General features: G+C 44.2%; 1 protein-coding gene across 1 annotated transcript; it reads right to left on the bottom strand.

Moving 5' to 3' along the window:
• Window positions 1–7,635: 7,635 nt before the first annotated feature.
• Window positions 7,636–13,876, bottom strand: LOC117397693 (gastrokine-2-like). Its single transcript, XM_034919454.2, has 6 exons — window positions 13,836–13,876; window positions 11,577–11,633; window positions 10,652–10,789; window positions 10,284–10,394; window positions 8,726–8,864; window positions 7,636–7,820 (listed from the first exon to the last, which is right to left on the bottom strand). Exons 1-6 carry the CDS (start codon window positions 13,842–13,844, stop codon window positions 7,666–7,668), a joined length of 609 nt encoding a protein of 202 aa, XP_034775345.2. The 5' UTR covers window positions 13,845–13,876; the 3' UTR covers window positions 7,636–7,665.
• Between the last annotated feature and the right edge of the window lie 4,760 nt (window positions 13,877–18,636).

Here is an 18,636-nt window from a genome sequence, read left to right as displayed (position 1 = left end):
ATAGATTTGAGTGCAACCGAAAAGAAGAAGAAGAAGAAGAAGAATTTTCTCAAAGTAAACAGAAACGTGTAAAAGCCACAGCCCCCTTTATATAACAATCTATACTTATACTTTATTTATATAGCGCCTTTCATACAAAAAGCATATCAAAGCGCTGCACAGGACAACACAGAAGAAAATCAAAATACATTTCATGTGTATAGTAGTGAAATAAAGTTTAGAATCCAGTTGAAAAAAAGCTAATCTAAAAAATAGGAGAAAATCTAAATAAAAAAAGCTAATCTAAAAAAGTACGTTTTCAGTTTTGACTTAGTCATGAACTGATGTTGCAGTTCTGATATGAGGTGGCGGTGCATTTCACAATCCGGGAGCACAGGGACCAAAAGCTCTCTCTCCCTTCCTCTGTGTTACACTTGTGGGAGACGCAGCAGACCCGCATCGGCTGATCTTAAATCACGAGATGGTATGTATGTGACTAGACGCTCCTTTATATGATGTGGTGCCAGACCTTTAAGTGCTTTATAAGTCAGAAGTAACATTTTAAAATCAACTCTAAACTTCACTGGGAGCCAGTGCAGTGAAGCCAGCACAGGAGTTATATGGTCTCTTTCTTTTCGTTCTGCAGTGAAGCCTAGCAGCTGCATTCTGTATCAGCTGCAGTGAAGCCTAGCAGCTGCATTCTGTATCAGCTGCAGTGAAGCCTAGCAGCTGCATTCTGTATCAGCTGCAGTGAAGCCTAGCAGCTGCATTCTATATCAGCTGCAGTGAAGCCTAGCAGCTGCATTCTGTATCAGCTGCAGTGAAGCCTAGCAGCTGCATTCTGTATCAGCTGCAGTGAAGCCTAGCAGCTGCATTCTGTATCAGCTGCAGTGAAGCCTAGCAGCTGCATTCTGTATCAGCTGCAGTGAAGCCTAGCAGCTGCATTCTGTATCAGCTGCAGTGAAGCCTAGCAGCTGCATTCTATATCAGCTGCAGTGAAGCCTAGCAGCTGCATTCTGTATCAGCTGCAGTGAAGCCTAGCAGCTGCATTCTGTATCAGCTGCAGTGAAGCCTAGCAGCTGCATTCTGTATCAGCTGCAGGTGATTTATGACGTGACCCGGAAGCCCTGTGAATAGAGCATTGCAATAATCAAGTAGGGAAGACACAAAAGCATGAATTAGTTTCTCAGCATCAGATAAAGACAGAAATGACCTACTTTTAGCAGTTTCACAAATGTTAAAAGGACACTTTGGTGTCATTGCGAATATGTGACTCAAAAGGTAAATCAGATTCAAATAAGACTCCTAGATTTTTCACTTCCGTTTTTATGTTTGTGGTCGAATTGCCCAGATCTATTTTTAGAGATTTTTTTGCTTCTGGTTGCTGCTGAGAACCTAATAACAGAACCTCTGTCTTACCAGAGTTTAACTGCAAAACATGTGGAACACCCAGCTCTTCACATCACTAAAGCATTCAGCTGATACAGCCAGGCTATGATCAGGTTTTACAGAGATGTAGAGAGCTGTGTGTCATCCCGTAGCAGTGCAAGTTATGGATTATCTCACCCAGCAGTAACATGTTCAAAGAGAACAGAATGGGTCCCAGTATAGAGCCTTGGGGAATGCCACAGGCAACCCATGAAAATCCAGACACAGAGTCTCCTAATGAAGCAAATTGCTGTCTTAGTGAGATATGACTTGAACCATTTTAAGACAATACCGGACAAGCCAACCCAACTTCTGAGATGATCAATTAAAGCGGTATGGCCCACTGTATCAAATGCAGCACTTACATCTAAAAGAACAAGAATGGATACACAGCTAGTCTGCACTTAACAGCAGATCATTCAGCACTCTGATGAGCGCAGTCTCTGTACTGTGTGCAGAATAGAAACCCCACTGAAACGTTTCAAGCACTTTGTTACTCTCTGAATTCAGCTGATTTGCTACTACTTTTCCAGAACCTTAGCTAGACATGGCAGATTTGAAATGGCTCTATAATATTTTAAAGCAGAGGTGTCTAGGTTTGGTTTCTTAAGCAGAGGTTTAACCACAGCCATGTTTAAGGCAGAGGGAAAACTACTCCTGATGTCAGTGAACTGTTTATAATATACAAGATAATTTCACTCAAATCATTGAAAACTGCTTTTAGAATTTTGGTTGGAATTAAATTGCATTAGTAATTTATTGAGCTCTTGTACTGTAGTCTAAGAGAAACATTCCATAGCAAAACTAATGCAGTTGCATTCAGCTTCACCCGCCCATCCATTGTTTTGGTTTCAGTTACTTCCTGGTCCGTGACGTCACCACACCTCACCACTGCGAGCCATCCTGTCACATGGTGTCCTGCGTGGGACAAACAACGCCTCCAGGAGCCGGACCAGGAAAATGACTTTTTTTTTGTTTTTTCAAAAAGTGTTTTTTTTTGTGTGTTTTTGGGGAAAAAAAATATATATATAAAAATGGAAGGCTGGAGAAACGGCTGCGGGGAACTGGAGGACCTCCTCGGTGGTCTGGAAGACCAAGGCTGGTGCCTTGCTTGCGGGTTGTACAGGCATACCGTAGCGATCTGCCCCTTCCAGGACGAGGAGGAGAAACCGGCCCAGGAGAGGAAGGCAGGGAGAAGGAGCAGGAAGAGAAGGGGGAGAGGTAAGCTGCAACAGCAACCGCAACAACAGCAGGAGGATGATAATTGCTGGGAGGTTTATATTGTGAACGTCGTGGCTGAGTTGTGCCCTGGCTGTGTGGCATATGGGCACACGTTGGCCATATGCCCCACGCAATACAAAGAGGGGGAGCGCGAGCATCCAGCGCCCAGAAGGGGGGAGCGCGAGCATCCAGCACCCAGAAGGGGGAGCGTGAGCATCCAGCGCCCAGAAGGAGGGAGCGCGAGCATCCAGCGCCCAGAAGGAGGGAGCGCGAGCATCCAGCGCCCAGAAGGAGGGAGCGCGAGCATCCAGCGCCCAGAAGGAGGGAGCGCGAGCATCCAGCGCCCAGAAGGGGGGAGCCCGTGCATCCAGCACCCGGAGGGGGGGAGCCCGTGCATCCAGCGCCCAGAGGGGGGGAGCCCGTGCATCCAGCGCCCGGAGGGGGGAGCCCGTGCATCCAGCGCCCAGGCCTCCAGCAGCAGAGGAAAAATACCTGCTGCCTCTGCCTCCGCCACCTCCACCAGCAGAGGGTGAATGCCTGCTGGTTCTGCCTCAACCGCCGTGGGAGGACTGCTTGCCACTCCCAGCTCCACCAGCAGAGGGTGAATACCTGCTGGTTCCGCCTCAACCGCCGTGGGAGGACTGCTTGCCGCTCCCAGCTCCACCAGCAGAGGGTGAATACCTGCTGGTTCCGCCTCAACCGCTGTGGGAGGATTGCTTGCCCCTCCCACCTCCAACAGCAGAGGGTGAATGCCTGCTGGTTCTGCCTCAACCGCCGTGGGAGGACTGCTTGCCACTCCCGGCTCCACCAGCAGAGGGTGAATACCTGCTGGTTCCACCTCCACCGTCATGGGAAGGACTGCTCCTGCCCTGCCTCGCACCGCCCAAGGATGCCTGCCTCGCTTCACCCAAGGATGCCTGCCTCGCTTCGCCCAAGGATGCCTGTCTCGCTTCGCCCAAGGATGCCTGTCTCGCATCGCCTGGGGCTGCCTGTTTCTCCGCATCGCCTGGGGCTGCCTGTTTCTCCGCATCGCCTGGGGCTGCCTGTTTCTCCACATCGCCTGGGGCTGCCTGTTGCTCCGCATCGCCTGGAGAGCCACCAGTTACAGGGTACGAGGGAGAAGTGGAGCTCCCACTGCCGCCTCCATGGCCAGGGGCTCCCCTCCTGAGTTCGCCTCCCGAGGGTCCGCTACTGTTGCTGCTGCCGTCACCTCCCGAGGGTCCGCTGCTGCTGCTGCCGTCGCCTCCCGAGGGTCCGCTGCTGCTGCCGTCGCCTCCCGAGGGTCCGCTGCTGCTGTTGCCTGCCGAAGGTCTGCAGCTGCTGCCATTGCCTCCCGAGGGTCCTGTTTTGCCTGGGGTCTCTACCAGTCCTGCCATGCGGCAGGAAATACTGTGGCTGGAGCCCCATGAAGGGGAGCTGCCGGCCACGAAGAAGGGGGGGGAGGTCAGGAGACCAGCTCCCCCAGTCGCACTTTCGCGGCAGGAAATACTGTGGCTGGAGCCCCATGAAGGGGAGCTGCCGGCCACAGAAAAGGGGGGGGAGGTCAGGAGACCAGCTTCCCCAGCCGCACTTTCGCGGCAGGAAATACTGTGGCTGGAGCCCCATGAAGGGCAGCTGCCAGCCATGAAGAAGTGGGGGGAGGTCAGGAGACCAGCTCCCCCCGCAGTAATTTCGCTGCAGGAGAAAGAGTGGCCGGAGCCCCACGGAGGGGAGCTGCCGGCCATGAAGAAGGGGGGGCAGGTCTGGAGACCACCCCCAAAATTTTTCTGGCCAGAGGAGCCGGCCTGTGCGTGGTCCACTGGGACGCTACAGTTGTTGGGGTGGGAGGAGGACATCCCGCCGTGGCCGCCCCCGGAGACACCTTGCTTCCCCTGTTCCTGGGCCGGGACTGCTAGCCGGAACTTTAGGGAATAAGGGGGGGAGGTGGCCGAAAAGGCCATGTGTGCTGCGCACAAGGGGGGCATGTGTGGCGGAGTGTCCCGTCCCTATTATTATTATTTATATTATTGTTTGCGGCGCGGATAACAGCGCCGCGTATTTCTTATTATTTATATTTAAAAACCTCGTGAGGATGCATGACTGATCAGCTACTGATTATGTAACTAGCTGACAGTCACGCATCCTTACCAAACGCGTGCAGACTCTGGCCGAGGGGTAATAAGATAATTAACAACTAGTTAACCCCTCGGCCAGAGTATAAGAACCTGCAGCTGTCCGTTCGGCAGGGGTTGAGTGTACAGAGGAGAGTACGGAGAGTGGAGAGAGGAGAGAGCAAGGAGACAATACAATTGCTAAAACGTGCTGGATTAGCCAGCACAACACTTACTTGTTTGTCTGTTTATTTGTTTGGCCCTCGTGCCCTTTGGTTTCTGTTTTCTGTTTTGTTTAAATCTTTTGTTTGTTTATTATAATGCAGTTGCATTCAGCTTCACCCACCCATCCATTGTTTTGGTTTCAGTTACTTCCTGGTCCATGACGTCACCACACCTCACCACTGCGCAAGTAAAACTCACATTTAACTTAAACTCTTCACAATGTTTTAGAAAAGGGGGCATTGTACAAAGAAAAAACACCTCACCGTTTTGGTTTTCATTTTGTTACAGTCCTCAGAAAATACTAGGACCAAACAAAACGTTGATCACTCTGCTTAACATGTACCTTGCAAGTTGGGCCCGTGTTTGAAAAGTTTGAAGCACACTTCCATCTGTATCGTTATTCTGACTCGCTTACCAAACCTGAAGCTGCGGTTTGATCCAGTTGTTTTATTTTAATCTCTACTGTCCCACACATCACTTGCCATTTTAGAAAATTGCACGCAAATTTTGGCAACGTGGTAAATCGGTGGAAGGCAAAACGCGTTATGATAATTATTTCTAATATTTATCAACTATGTAATTTATGGCGAACACTGACATGGATTTTTGCCTTCAAATTCATGTGCAGCAGTGTTCGTTTTGAATATTTCAGATAGTTTCTCCGCCACACTAAAGAACATCACTTTTACTTCATAATAATGATTAGTACTCCATACCGCTGTTTTCATGTTGCACTGCTAAAGTCTTCTCTCGTTGATCAACGAATGAGCACTGACACAATGCGAAATGGGCGGAGATTTGTGACTCAAGCCAAAATGAAATCTGATCAGAATGAAAGCTCGGCCAATCAACATGCAGTGATTATATTGACGGTAATTGTGGCCAATAGCAGCTAACAGAAACATGTGAGGAAACAGAATGCCAGCAGCTGAATGAAAGCGCGTTTGTGAAACGTTGCGCTAGTGGACTGCGTGAGTGGATGGAATGCATCCGCGTTGGATGATGAGCAGATTAAATAAGAACCGGTACCGAGTACCGGCATCAAAACAAGTAGTACCGGTGAGTACCGGTAGAATTTCACCCCTGGGTCAAACCAATGTTTGTGTAGGGTGCGGTGTATCGTTTTACTTTTTTATTATTATTTTTTCTTTTTTATCAATGTTGGCCTTCTGGAGTCATCTGAATGCCTTTCCACTTTCTTCATTTTAAACCGTTCCATAACAGAACATAGAATAACAGTGCATATACACAGAGCAAAAAGAGTGGACAAGCAAATCAAAGAGGAGCTGGCACTGCCCCTCTGCCCTACGGGTTGCCTGCCTTTGTATACAGGCATATTGATTTTTTTTTTTTTTTGTCCTGCAGTTGCCTTTAATTTATTTTTCTGCACACACTACTACTTTGTATATGGAGTAGAATACGTGATTATAAAATCTAACACTAGTACGTGCAATACTCTCTCAAATAAACGTGTTATGATTTTGAATGTGCAGTTCTTAAGAACGGTATTATTGTCATTGCTTGCCCCCCATCACCTCTTTCTTTATAAGCACTGAAGGTATTGTACAAAATTACTTTCTAATCACCCTGTACATCCCTCACAGACTGTGTGGGCACTTCTTGGAGGAATATGTATTTGGCTACTGTGAAGCTATGATGACCTGCTCTTACAAAAAAAAATCTGTTATTTAAATATAGTTTAGTTTGGCAAATTTGCTCTTGTGAGCATCTCCAAAACAAATAGATAAAAGTCTGCTTTGAGAGGGTGGTGAACTACAGTGGGCCCCAGAGTACTGGAGTTTTTTTAATTATTTTTTTTTTAAACACTTTTGAGAATCAAAGCATGTTCAAGGACTTATGAAAATGTATTCTGTTGCAACAAAAGGGTCACAACTCAAATGTTATTGTAAAATACCTTGCACTTAGTATTGTAAATGTATGGAAAGAAATATATTCAAAAGTTCTTAAAATTGTACAGTACAAAATGGGGAAACGTTAAATTTGAGTTGCTCTTTCTCTATAGAGCTGGCGTAGTCGGATTCCTTCACGGCACGGCGTGGCTTGGCTTGAGCGCAGTACAGCCCCACTGCAGCTGCCCATGCTCCTGTGCTGGGTTGGCTCAGTTGCCTTTGCCCCCCCGTTACACGAGTTGTGTCTATACATTATGACCCTGATGGCTTGCCATAGACTGTGTATGCCATTGACGTGTTAAGTAGCGGACACGGCTCATTTGTATACCTCTGACGATTGGTTACATAAAATATCTGGGTAACTGTACATGATGGAAAATCACAACAAAAACCATTACTGGACAGTAAAATAACCAGCCTGTAGTTTCATAAATCACGCTTTAAATACTGCCCGGTAATTTATTTTACTGGCCGGAAATTACATAATCTTTTATGAAATGGGCCTGTAACTGATGAGCAACAAATTGGTTTATTTAAAGTCGGGTCATCTAAAATTGTAAACATATATGATTTTGTGGGTGAACTACATCTGGTCTTGTTTCTAGTGATTTGTGGAGTGGTCCTTTGTAGCATTGACAGTGTACAATCTTCTGACGATAAACGGGTTTGCGTGCCACATTCTGATGATGTTCCACACCGGTAATTAAAAAGAAAGAACAACAACTTAATGAAATAATATACAATAAATCAGATGTTGAATGCAAACTACTTTTTATTGGCTTTCTACTTTGTTTAGATACAGAACTGCAGATCTATATGAGAGGCAGAGGGACGATGTCAGGGGCGATGTCAGGGGCGATGTCAGGGGCGATGTCAGAGCCCATGTCGACATGCCCGCAGAGAGACACGCCGAAGATGAGCAGATCAACCCGGAGGCAGGCACCGGCGTCGATGAAGAACATCTCACCTGAAACACACACAGAGCAAACAAAGCAATAAAGCCGTGCTCGTGAGAGCAGCAATACTGTGATCCTCAGGAGTCTCTTCACTTAGGGGTCGATTTGATCAGCCAGTACATTCAATAATAAGCGTTTTCCACTAGAAGTCTTTTTCATCAATGGCTTCACAGTCAAAACGCTTGTTGTTTAATTTAGATTATTTCAGTATTACTAAATATAGCACCATTGCATGTTTTATATTTAAGTTTTTTTTAGAGCATTTTACAGCACTGGGGAATCCCCCCTGGCGTGAACAAACCATTTATTACAGGGGTGATCCCAGGAAAACCAAGAAAGGTGGTTGATGCAATCCATTCCCGGGTGCTGTGAAATGCTTCAATGTATTCCAGCTGTAAGATACTCTAATATAATGTGTAAAATACTCTAATACAATTCAGCTGCGGCTCATCACAGTATAGGCTGATTAATTGACCCATATGCCTCTTAAAAGCATTTTTAAGCCTTGTTCTGACTGCCTCTCTTTACTGAATATGAATATAAATCACAAAGTCACTCTTGGAAGATCAAAAGCCACATTTCAAAACAGTCCAGTTTGAGTTTTCTGTTGTATCAGTAGACTAACAACTGAAAACAGTGTTTCATTATACCTTGAGAGACAGGGTCGACTGGACATATTAACTGATATGAGACAGGGCTGATTATCTGTATTAACTCATACAGCAGGGGGGTCCAATCCCGGTCCTGGAGGGCCATTCCACTCCAGGTTTAACAGGTAGAATTAGATAAGGAACTACTTCAGGGTCTGGATGGAGGTTTAGTTGGTTCAATTAAACAATTTAGAACAGGGTTGGAACAAAGACCAGGAGTGGAAGGGCCAGCTTTGGCCCCCCCTGTGATCCCGTCTGGGCCTCACCGATCTGCTCCTGTGCCCAGTAGGCCGGAAGTCCCTGGCACAGCGCCTGCACGGGGGCCCCCAGCTTCCCCTGATCCTTCATCGGGACGGGGTTCACGTTGTACTTCTTGCCTGGGGGAGGGGGGCTCTGCTTGTGATTCTGAGAGAGAGAATGGCATCAGGAATATCATTGGGAGGGGTGGAGTAAACAGCAGAATTTGCTGTTGCAATGTGTAGCTATCCTGTCACAGTCTGAGAGACACGCTTTAGAGACACTGCTGCACTTTCTGTTCACACTGCATTTGATGCACCTGTAAATCTGTATGCATGTATTGCATTTGTTGAAACATGAAGTATTTCTAGTGATTGATGAGTATCCTGTGGGATCCGGATGCTCCTTGGATAGCGAGCTGTTTGCTGTCTTGAAATTCTCTGTTACTATCTGTGGTGGAGTGTCCCGCCCCTATATTTATATGTACACTGTGTTTTTATGATTTGTATTATTGTTTGCGGCGCAGATAAAAGCACCGCGTATTTGTTATTGTTTTTATAGTTTAAAAACCTTGTGAGGATGCGTGGCTGATCAGCTAGTGATTTATTTAGCTAGCTGACAGTCACGCATCCTTATTAAACTCGTGCAGACGGTGACCATCTCCCGAGTTAATTCATTGATTAATTGTTGCTAATCAGGAGATGGTCACTGTGTATAAACCTGCAGCTCTCTGCCCTCAGGGGAGAGCGTATTAGGAGTGAGAGCGGAGAGAGAAAACGATACATAAAAACAACTGCTAAACCTTATTTGTTTATTTGTTTGGCCCTTGTGCCTTTTTGTTTGTTGTTTGTTTAAATCTTTTGTTTTGTTTTATTATTTAATAAAACGCTGAGCGCTGTTCCATTGTTTGGTTTCCGTTTACTTCCTGTTCCGTGACGTCACCAGTCACACGCCACTCAACAGCTGCTCGGCCACACTATCATATACAATATGCATAATATCAGGCATGGTTCATTTTACTTTCATGGAACTGCCATAGAGTACATTTGCAGAAATGAACTTGGCTATTGCCCCATTCTTGTTTTTTCCATGTGTATCGGATCCTAGGCTGTCCCAGTCGTGCTTTTTGCTCATTAATGGCTCATTTTGCATTGATTTTGTTTTGCTCGCTGTATTTTGCTTGCTGTGTTGTGTGTGTGTGTTGTGTGCGCTGTGTTGTGTGTGCTGTGTTGTGTGTGTGTGTGTGCTGTGTTGTGTGTGCTGTGTTTTGTGTGCTGTGTTGTGTGTTGTTGTGTGTGCTGTGTTTTGCTCACAGTGTTGTGTGTGCTGTGTTGTGTGTGTGTGTTGTGTGTGCTGTGTTGTGTGTGTGTGTGTGCTGTGTTGTGTGTGCTGTGTTGTGTGTGTGCTGTGTTGTGTGTGTGTGTGTGCTGTGTTTAGCTTGCTGTGTTTTGCTTGCTGTGTTGTGTGTGCTGTGTTGTGTGTGCTGTGTTGTGTGCGCTGTGTTGTGTGTGTGCTGTGTTTTGCTCACAGTGTTTTGTGTGCTGTGTTTAGCTTGCTGTGTTTTGCTCTGGCTGCAGTGACCCTCACCTTCTCATTGTCCAGAGTCTCTCTGAGCTTATCCAGGGCAGGGAAGGTGTTCCGGTTCATTTTGGCTGCATAACATGCCCGGCCGTCGAACACCCTGTACGCAATGATCCCCTGAAACAAAGCGCACATCCACCCAGCGTCACGCAAAGTAGATCCAACCCAGGGGGCTTCAAAACCCCCTCCCCTCTTCCCCTCCCCTTAGCACCTCTTCTCTCCCCTCTCCACCCCATTCAACTCCTCCTATTAGAACACCATTCATCTCTCCCTTTTCCTGTATTCCTCCCCTCCCAACTTCTCTCCCTGCCTTCATCTCTTCTCCTCTCTCTATTTATCTAGTCCCCCTCTCTCCCCCTCTCCCCGGCACTCACGTTCTTGTAGTCGAAGAGGACAGTGGCTGAGTCTCGCCCGGCCCACACATGCTCTGTCGCCAGCTGCTCCTCCTTGTTGATGAGCAGCATGTAGCGAGACAGACCCCCGTCCTTCCGAGTCTTAGAGACGGACACTGCCTGAATACAGAGAGGGGAGAGGGGAGAGAGAGAGGGGGCAGGAGGTGGAGAGGGGGTGGAGGAGGGAGAGAGAGGAGAAAAGGGAGAGGTGAGAGGGGGACTGTATTATTGAGTATAAGAAATTTAAGAAATACAAAAATAAAAATCGATTTAAAACACATGGTGCATTATAAGCAAACACTGCAGTACACAAGCACTGCTTATATTTATACACACACACGCACAATACAAGATGAAAACATTTTAGTGGAGGGTAAAGTCACAATGCCAAAGCTAGCTTGTAAAATAAATACTTTTTTTTAAGCTGGGCTATGACATTTTATATATATATATATATATATTATATATATATATATATATATATATATATATATATATATAATATATTTATAAACTCCAGTATGTCCGGTTAGGGTTGGAGTTTTATCTATCTATCTTTCTATAAAATATAAATGCTTATTTACAATAGAACCTCAAATTTCTGTCTGTCTGTTACTTTAGGTTGTATTATTTTCAATATTTTGTTTTTAATAATATTTTATTGTTTTCCCAAAATAACATCAATACATAATCAGTTCATCTGCTAGTGTACAATAAACAAACCCCACATGTCAGTGAATGGACACGCAGCCGAGCGATTGAATGTTACAATGAGACTGAAAGCAGGAGTGGTGAAGAAACGAAAGGGGCACAGCCAGGGGTACATTTTTACATAACATGTACTGATAGACCTTTGAGGTCCCACTTTCTAAGAAAGCTGCTAATCACACACAGGCTGCAAACTCACCTCTTCAGCAAGAGCCTGAGCCAGGAAGGCTGCAACAAACACTGCGAGAGCAAGGTGCTGCAAGAAAAACACACAACAAGGTCATGAAGCTGAAGAACTGGGGATCAATTAAACACACGACAAGGTCATGAAGCAGAAGAACTGGGGATCAATTAAACACACGACAAGGTCATGAAGCTGAAGAACTGGGGATCAATTAAACACACGACAAGGTCATGAAGCTGAAGAACTGGGGAGCAATTAAACACACGACAAGGTCATGAAGCTGAAGAACTGGGGAGCAATTAAACACACGACAAGGTCATGAAGCTGAAGAACTGGGGATTAATTAAACACACGACAAGGTCATGAAGCTGAAGAACTGGGGATTAATTAAACACACGACAAGGTCATGAAGCTGAAGAACTGGGGATCAATTAAACACACGACAAGGTCATGAAGCTGAAGAACTGGGGATCAATTAAACACACGACAAGGTCATGAAGCTGAAGAACTGGGGATCAATTAAACACACGACAAGATCATGAAGCTGAAGAACTGGGGAGCAATTAAACACACAACAAGGTCATGAAGATGAAGAACTGGGGATTAATTAAACACACGACAAGGTCATGAAGCTGAAGAACTGGGGAGCAATTAAACACACGACAAGGTCATGAAGCTGAAGAACTGGGGATTAATTAAACACACGACAAGGTCATGAAGCTGAAGAACTGGGGATCAATTAAACACACGACAAGGTCATGAAGCTGAAGAACTGGGGATCAATTAAACACACAACAAGGTCATGAAGCTGAAGAACTGGGGAGCAATTAAACACACGACAAGGTCATGAAGCTGAAGAACTAAGGATTAATTGAACACACTACAAGGTCATGAAGCTGAAGAACTGGGGATTAATTAAACACACGACAATGTCATGAAGCTGAAGAACTGGGGAGCAATTAAACATACGACAAGGTCATGAAGCTGAAGAACTGGGGATCAATTAAACACACGACAAGGTCATGAAGCTGAAGAACTGGGGAGCAATTAAACACACGACAAGGTCATGAAGCTGAAGAACTAAGGATTAATTGAACACACAACAAGGTCATGAAGCTGAAGAACTGGGGATTAATTAAACACACGACAATGTCATGAAGCTGAAGAACTGGGGAGCAATTAAACATACGACAAGGTCATGAAGCTGAAGAACTGGGGAGCAATTAAACACACGACAAGGTCATGAAGCTGAAGAACTGGGGAGCAATTAAACACACGACAAGGTCATGAAGCTGAAGAACTGGGGATCAATTAAACACACGACAAGGTCATGAAGCAGAAGAACTGGGGAGCAATTAAACACATGACAAGGTCATGAAGCTGAAGAACTGGGGATCAATTAAACACATGACAAGGTCATGAAGCTGAAGAACTGGGGATTAATTAAACACACGACAAGGTCATGAAGCTGAAGAACTGGGGATTAATTAAACACACAACAAGGTCATGAAGCTGAGGAACTGGGGATTAATCAAACACATGACACACAGACACAGCTGAGCTTCAATTAAACACACGACACACAGACACAGCTGAGCTTCAATTAAACACACGACACACAGACACAGCTGAGCTTCAATTAAACACATGACACACAGACACAGCTGATCTTCAATTAAACACACGACACACAGACACAGCTGAGCTTCAATTAAACACACGACACACAGACAGTGAGTTGCTGTACAGGACCACAGTCTGCGTTGTTCAACAGCTCTTACAAATCCATTGTAAAGCTGCCATTGCTTCAACACTGTGGGTCTGCTAATGGATTTGAATGGGTACCGTCTTCAATAGTGAATAAGGAACAGTAATAAGGGCAGTCATACAGTATACAGTACAGGTCTGGAAATAAAGACTCCCTTTGCACAGCTTCTTCACCCATTAGCCACACTGTTCAGGTAACAAGATCAGGTGAGTCTTATTAAACTCATAGTAAAACCAGGACTGGATCAAACTGCTCTGCAGTGGGAGTCTTATTTCCATCCCTGCAGTGCATAATATATAGCAGACTATTCTATTGATAACATCACAGATGTCTTTGAATCAAACAGTTTGTATCAGATAAACATTAGTTGTACTATTCTAATTATTCTTACTAAACACACTTATAATACAGTGGCAGAAAGCCCATTCGTAATATATCAGGTAGATATCAGCTTGCATCCCTATATGATATTCTTTATGTATTTTCAATAAGTTGTCGGCTCTTACCTTAGCCATGGTTCCAGTGGAGTCGAGTGTAGACTGGTACCCCCTGCCTGCCCGCTATATAGCAGCCTGACACCCACAGTGTGCTGGACACGAGCCAAACGCAAACAGGCACAACAAAGACGAGGAATTCTGTATTGATACGTGTTCACATATTGACTGAGGTGGGAACATCTGATAACTGAGCCAGTTCCCAAACAGCTAATCAAAACGAAGATAAGAGGCTGAAGGGAATTCCAGCATTCTGAGCCAACTCTCACCCCCTGAGAGAAAGGGTGCTCCCTCCAATCCAGGGCAGGCTTGAGGCATGGAGACTGAACTGCTCCCTCTCTCTCACCCCCTGAGAGAAAGGGTGCTCCCTCCAATCCAGGGCAGGCTTGAGGCATGGAGACTGAACTGCTCCCTCTCTCTCACCCCCCTGAGAGAAAGGGTGCTCCCTCCAATCCAGGGCAGGCTTGAGGCATGGAGACTGAACTGCTCCCTCTCTCTCACCCCCCTGAGAGAAAGGGTGCTCCCTCCAATCCAGGGCAGGCTTGAGGCATGGAGACTGAACTGCTCCCTTCTGCCTTCACCCCTTAAGAGAAAGGGCACTCCCTCCAATCCAGAGCAGGCTTGAGACATGGAAACTGAACTGCTCCCTCCCTGCCTCACCCCTTAAGAGAAAGGGAGCTCCCTCCAATCCAGGGCAGGTTTGAGGCATGGAGACTGAACTGCTCCCTCCTGCCCTCACCCCTTAAGAGAAAGGGTGCTCCCTCCAATCCAGGGCAGGCTTGAGGCATGGAGACTGAACTGCTCCCTCCCTCCCTCCCTCACCCCTTAAGAGAAAGGGCACTCCGTCCAGTCCAGGGTAGGCTTAAGGCATGAATTTCACTAAATCACCGCTTGTCTCATCCTTGCACACATTTTTGCCCAATCTAATGGAATATCAAGGCAGTTTGATGTTTTTTTTTTAATGTTCCTAGGATGACTTCTAAAAACCCTAATGTTGCTGGCATGTTTGGTTTTTAGATGTTCCTATAAGTGAATGTGTTGTATGTAGGGGGTGTCTGTTATTGTATGTTGTATATTATTCTATATCACCAGTCCTGTCCCCATTGGAACCTGTTAGCAGCACCTCCACTTCCAATGGAACTGAGAGTGTAGATCTCACCTCACAATGTCAACCACAAAGCATTCAAAACGTTTCAACCACAACAATATGTTACAATATATCAGTCTGTATTATAACTGCTTATAATATGTTTCCAAGTGTTCGATGGCTGCCTCTAATAATAATAATAATAATAATAATAATAATAATAATAATAATAATAATATCTTTATTTTTTTATAACACTTTTCATAGTGGACCACCATCACAAAGCACTTTACAGAGGTAGGCTGAGTCACTTACAATAGGACATTGATTTAACATCTCATCTGCAGGACGGAGCACAAGGAGGTTAAGTGACTGGCTCAGGGTCACACACAGTGAGTCAGTCAGTGGCAGGGGTGGGATTTGAACCGGTGACCTTCTGGTTACAAGCTGAGACTGTACTTTCTCTTTCACTCTGTGTGTGACAGTCCTGACTTGATCAGAGGCAGCCACTGAACACCTAGAAACATACAGGGGATGCCATGTGGAGCAGTGTGCTGTTCTCTGGCTGCTCAGACTGTGTGTGTAGAAAGAGACACGCACACCCGACAGACACACTTTAGAAATCACAAGCATAGATACTAGAACCTAAAAGAAAGTCTTGTGTTGTTTTTACTTTCAGACTGTGCCGTGCGTTCTATCCACGGGATGACATCTGCTCACATGACAATGACATGTTCCGGAATTCAGACAACTCCTTAGCAGTGATTGGTTGATTTTGCATATGTGGTTTTTCTACACTACTTCCATGTATTTCCTACCTTCTGGTCTGAACTTTAAAGTACAATACAATACAATACACATTTATTTTTATACAGCGCCCTTTACACCATGGCATCCCAGAGTTCAAAACAAAACAAGAGAGCTCATGTGTACAATACACTCCAGATACAACCGATTGTGTAAAAGCACATTCAAAAAGTATGATTTCAATGTCGACTTCAATCCAGTGTTTAAACCAGCGTAACGATGTCACCCGGAATAGAGTTCCACAAACGAGGAGCACAACAGCAGAAAGCTCCGGCTGATTTTCTGATCTTAGGATCGAATAGGAATAGACAGGGATATTGGGGATAGGGTGGCCCTAATCCATGAAGGACCTTATAAGTGATAGTGTGTGTGTGTGTATAGTGATAGTGTGTGTGTAGTTATAGTGTGTGTATAGTGATAGTGTGTGTAGTTATAGTGTGTGTATAGTGATAGTGTGTGTGTGTAGTGATATTGTGTGTGTAGTGATAGTGTGTGTGTAGTGATAGTGTGTGTGTGTGTGTATGTGTGTGTATAGTGATAGTGTGTGCGTGTGTAGTTATAGTGTGTGTGTAGTGATAGTGTGTGTGTATATTGTAGTGTTTGTGTTGATAGTGTGTGTGTGTATGTGTGTGTATAGTGATAGTGTGTGTGTGTGCAGTGATTGTGTGTGTGTAGTGATAGTGTGTGTGTGTATGTGTGTGTATAGTGATAGTGTGTGTGTGTGTAGTGATTGTGTGTGTGTGTGTGTGTGTGTAGTGATAGTGTGTGTGGTGATAGTGTGTGTGTAGTGATAGTGTGTGTGTATGTGTGTGTATAGTGATAGTGTGTGTGTATGTGTGTGTATAGTGATAGTGTGTGTGTAGTGATAGTGTGTGTGTAGTGTTAGTGTGTGTGTGTATAGTGATAGTGTGTGTGTAGTGATAGTGTGTGTGTGTAGTGTTAGTGTGTGTGTAGTTATATTGTGTGTGTGTGTAGTGATAGTGTGTGTGTGTATAGTTATTTTTATTTATTGATTTATTCTTTAATCCTTTAACCAGTAAATAAACCCATTGAGACCGAGGCCTTATTTACAAGAGTGTCCCGGCAAGATGACCAGAAACAGACAGCAGTGATTTCACATCCCTAAAAACAACATCACTCTAAAAGACAATGACATCATACATTCAATCTGGGGTCAGAAGCATTTACACTTCCATACTTGGAACCGACTCATTAAAATCAATGTAATCTCAGTCATTATTCTTCATTTAGCAGCTGATACATTTGGGTTATTTATCTAATGCTTGATCATATCCCGGATGCTCTTGTCCAGACTATTCCATGCCATAGGGGGCGCTGTAGCTAAATGCTGATCGGCTAACCCAGGACCTTCTCCAAAGCACTTGATAAATAAGTGCAAGACTAGATCGTAAGCTATGTTTACCTGTAGCAACAAACCTAGGTAATGGGCAACAAACCTATTACAGTTTTACACACAAAAAAGTACCCAGTGCAGTCGCCTTCTACAATGAAGTGACATCCAATTTAAAGAAGCCAGTAACTGGCAGTGATGGGTTGAGAGTGGCATTCTAATACAATCTGGTTGCTTTGTTCATTAGTCCATCCAATTTTTTTAATTGCTCACAGAGGCATGTAAAAATAAAGTACCACCATAATCAAACAAAGGAAATATACAGCTCTTTATAGCACGATTTCTATTTGAAGTGTATAGCGATAGTGTACGCTGTGTGTTGTGATGTCTCTACACAGTGAATATGGAGCAATCCCACACTCTGTTAGTGGTTGATAACATGGGAAAGGCTGACTGCCTATAAAGCAAATATAGGTGGAGAGGGGAGTGATGTGAAACTGATTCTTTATCTGATTCAAGGCTGCTCACACTTATCTGATTCAAGGCTGCTCACGCCGTACACTCAGTCTCACCTTGAGAAGCCAGGGTGCAGGATTGTAGAAGCAGACTTCACACTTGTGGAGCCACAGCATCTGAAACCAATGCACCTGAATGATGTAATCCACTGGCAAAATCAACAAGTTAGCATATTCAAATCACGAATGAATCACTTTTTAGTTTATATGATACCATTGGTTCTATTAATTATAAACTTATTTTTAAGAGCATTGATATTTTATTGTATTGTAACTTTGGTATTTTAATACTGACTAATTGTATTTTTTATTCCTATTTCTGACCTGTATTACTAAGTTTATATTTATTGATTGATTGATTGGATAACACTTTGTGTTTAATTTAATTTTAATCTGGTATTCTTGGTATTTTTACTTTGTGTTTAATGGTTGTGATTAATTCTGTAAAGCACTTTGAGATGTTCATATGAAAGATGGTAGAAATATATATATATATTATATATATATATATATATATATATATATATATATATATATATATATATATATATATATATATATTTGTAATTATCTGCTTTGTGTTTTTTTATATATATGTCACAGGCAAGATCAGCCAGAAGTGAGAGCCAGCGCCACCTAGTGCACAGCTGTGTATTGCCAGCAAAACAAAAGGAAACAGGAGTCAAAGGGGCTGACCACTAGATGGCACTGGTGCATACTTCTTTAGTTTTGCCTTTTTAACCTGAATTACAATTATATTTGTTTTCATCTACCAGTAATTTCTTATTTTTGTAATTTCCAGTTTTTTTCAATTGTTTTATGGTTATGGTACACTTACCTCATACATTCAAAAATAGAAAATTCTGCCAATTTTTTTGTTGTTAAGCTTTAATAGATCATTTTTAGAAAAATAAAGTGAGGAAAATAAGAAATTATGAATGTATTCAGAAATATAGGTTAAAATATTACTGCGTATTACTGCCGTTGCCCTTTAGAGCAGGATTTCCCTAGTCCTGGGGACCCCCCTGGGTCTGCTGGCTTTCATCCCAACTG

Source organism: Acipenser ruthenus, chromosome 46, assembly GCF_902713425.1.
Source record: "Acipenser ruthenus chromosome 46, fAciRut3.2 maternal haplotype, whole genome shotgun sequence".
NCBI classification, from domain to species: Eukaryota; Metazoa; Chordata; class Actinopteri; order Acipenseriformes; family Acipenseridae; genus Acipenser; species Acipenser ruthenus.
Note: the sequence above shows the minus strand (reverse complement) of the source record. Positions and strands in the feature narration are given on the sequence as shown.

Coding starts and splice junctions, on each gene's coding strand:
- LOC117397693 (XM_034919454.2), bottom strand. Junction 10,790..11,576: donor CTCAGGCTCTTGCTGAAGAG/GTGAGTTTGCAG, acceptor CTCTGTATTCAG/GCAGTGTCCGTCTCTAAGAC. Junction 7,821..8,725: donor CTGGGCACAGGAGCAGATCG/GTGAGGCCCAGA, acceptor TGTGTGTTTCAG/GTGAGATGTTCTTCATCGAC.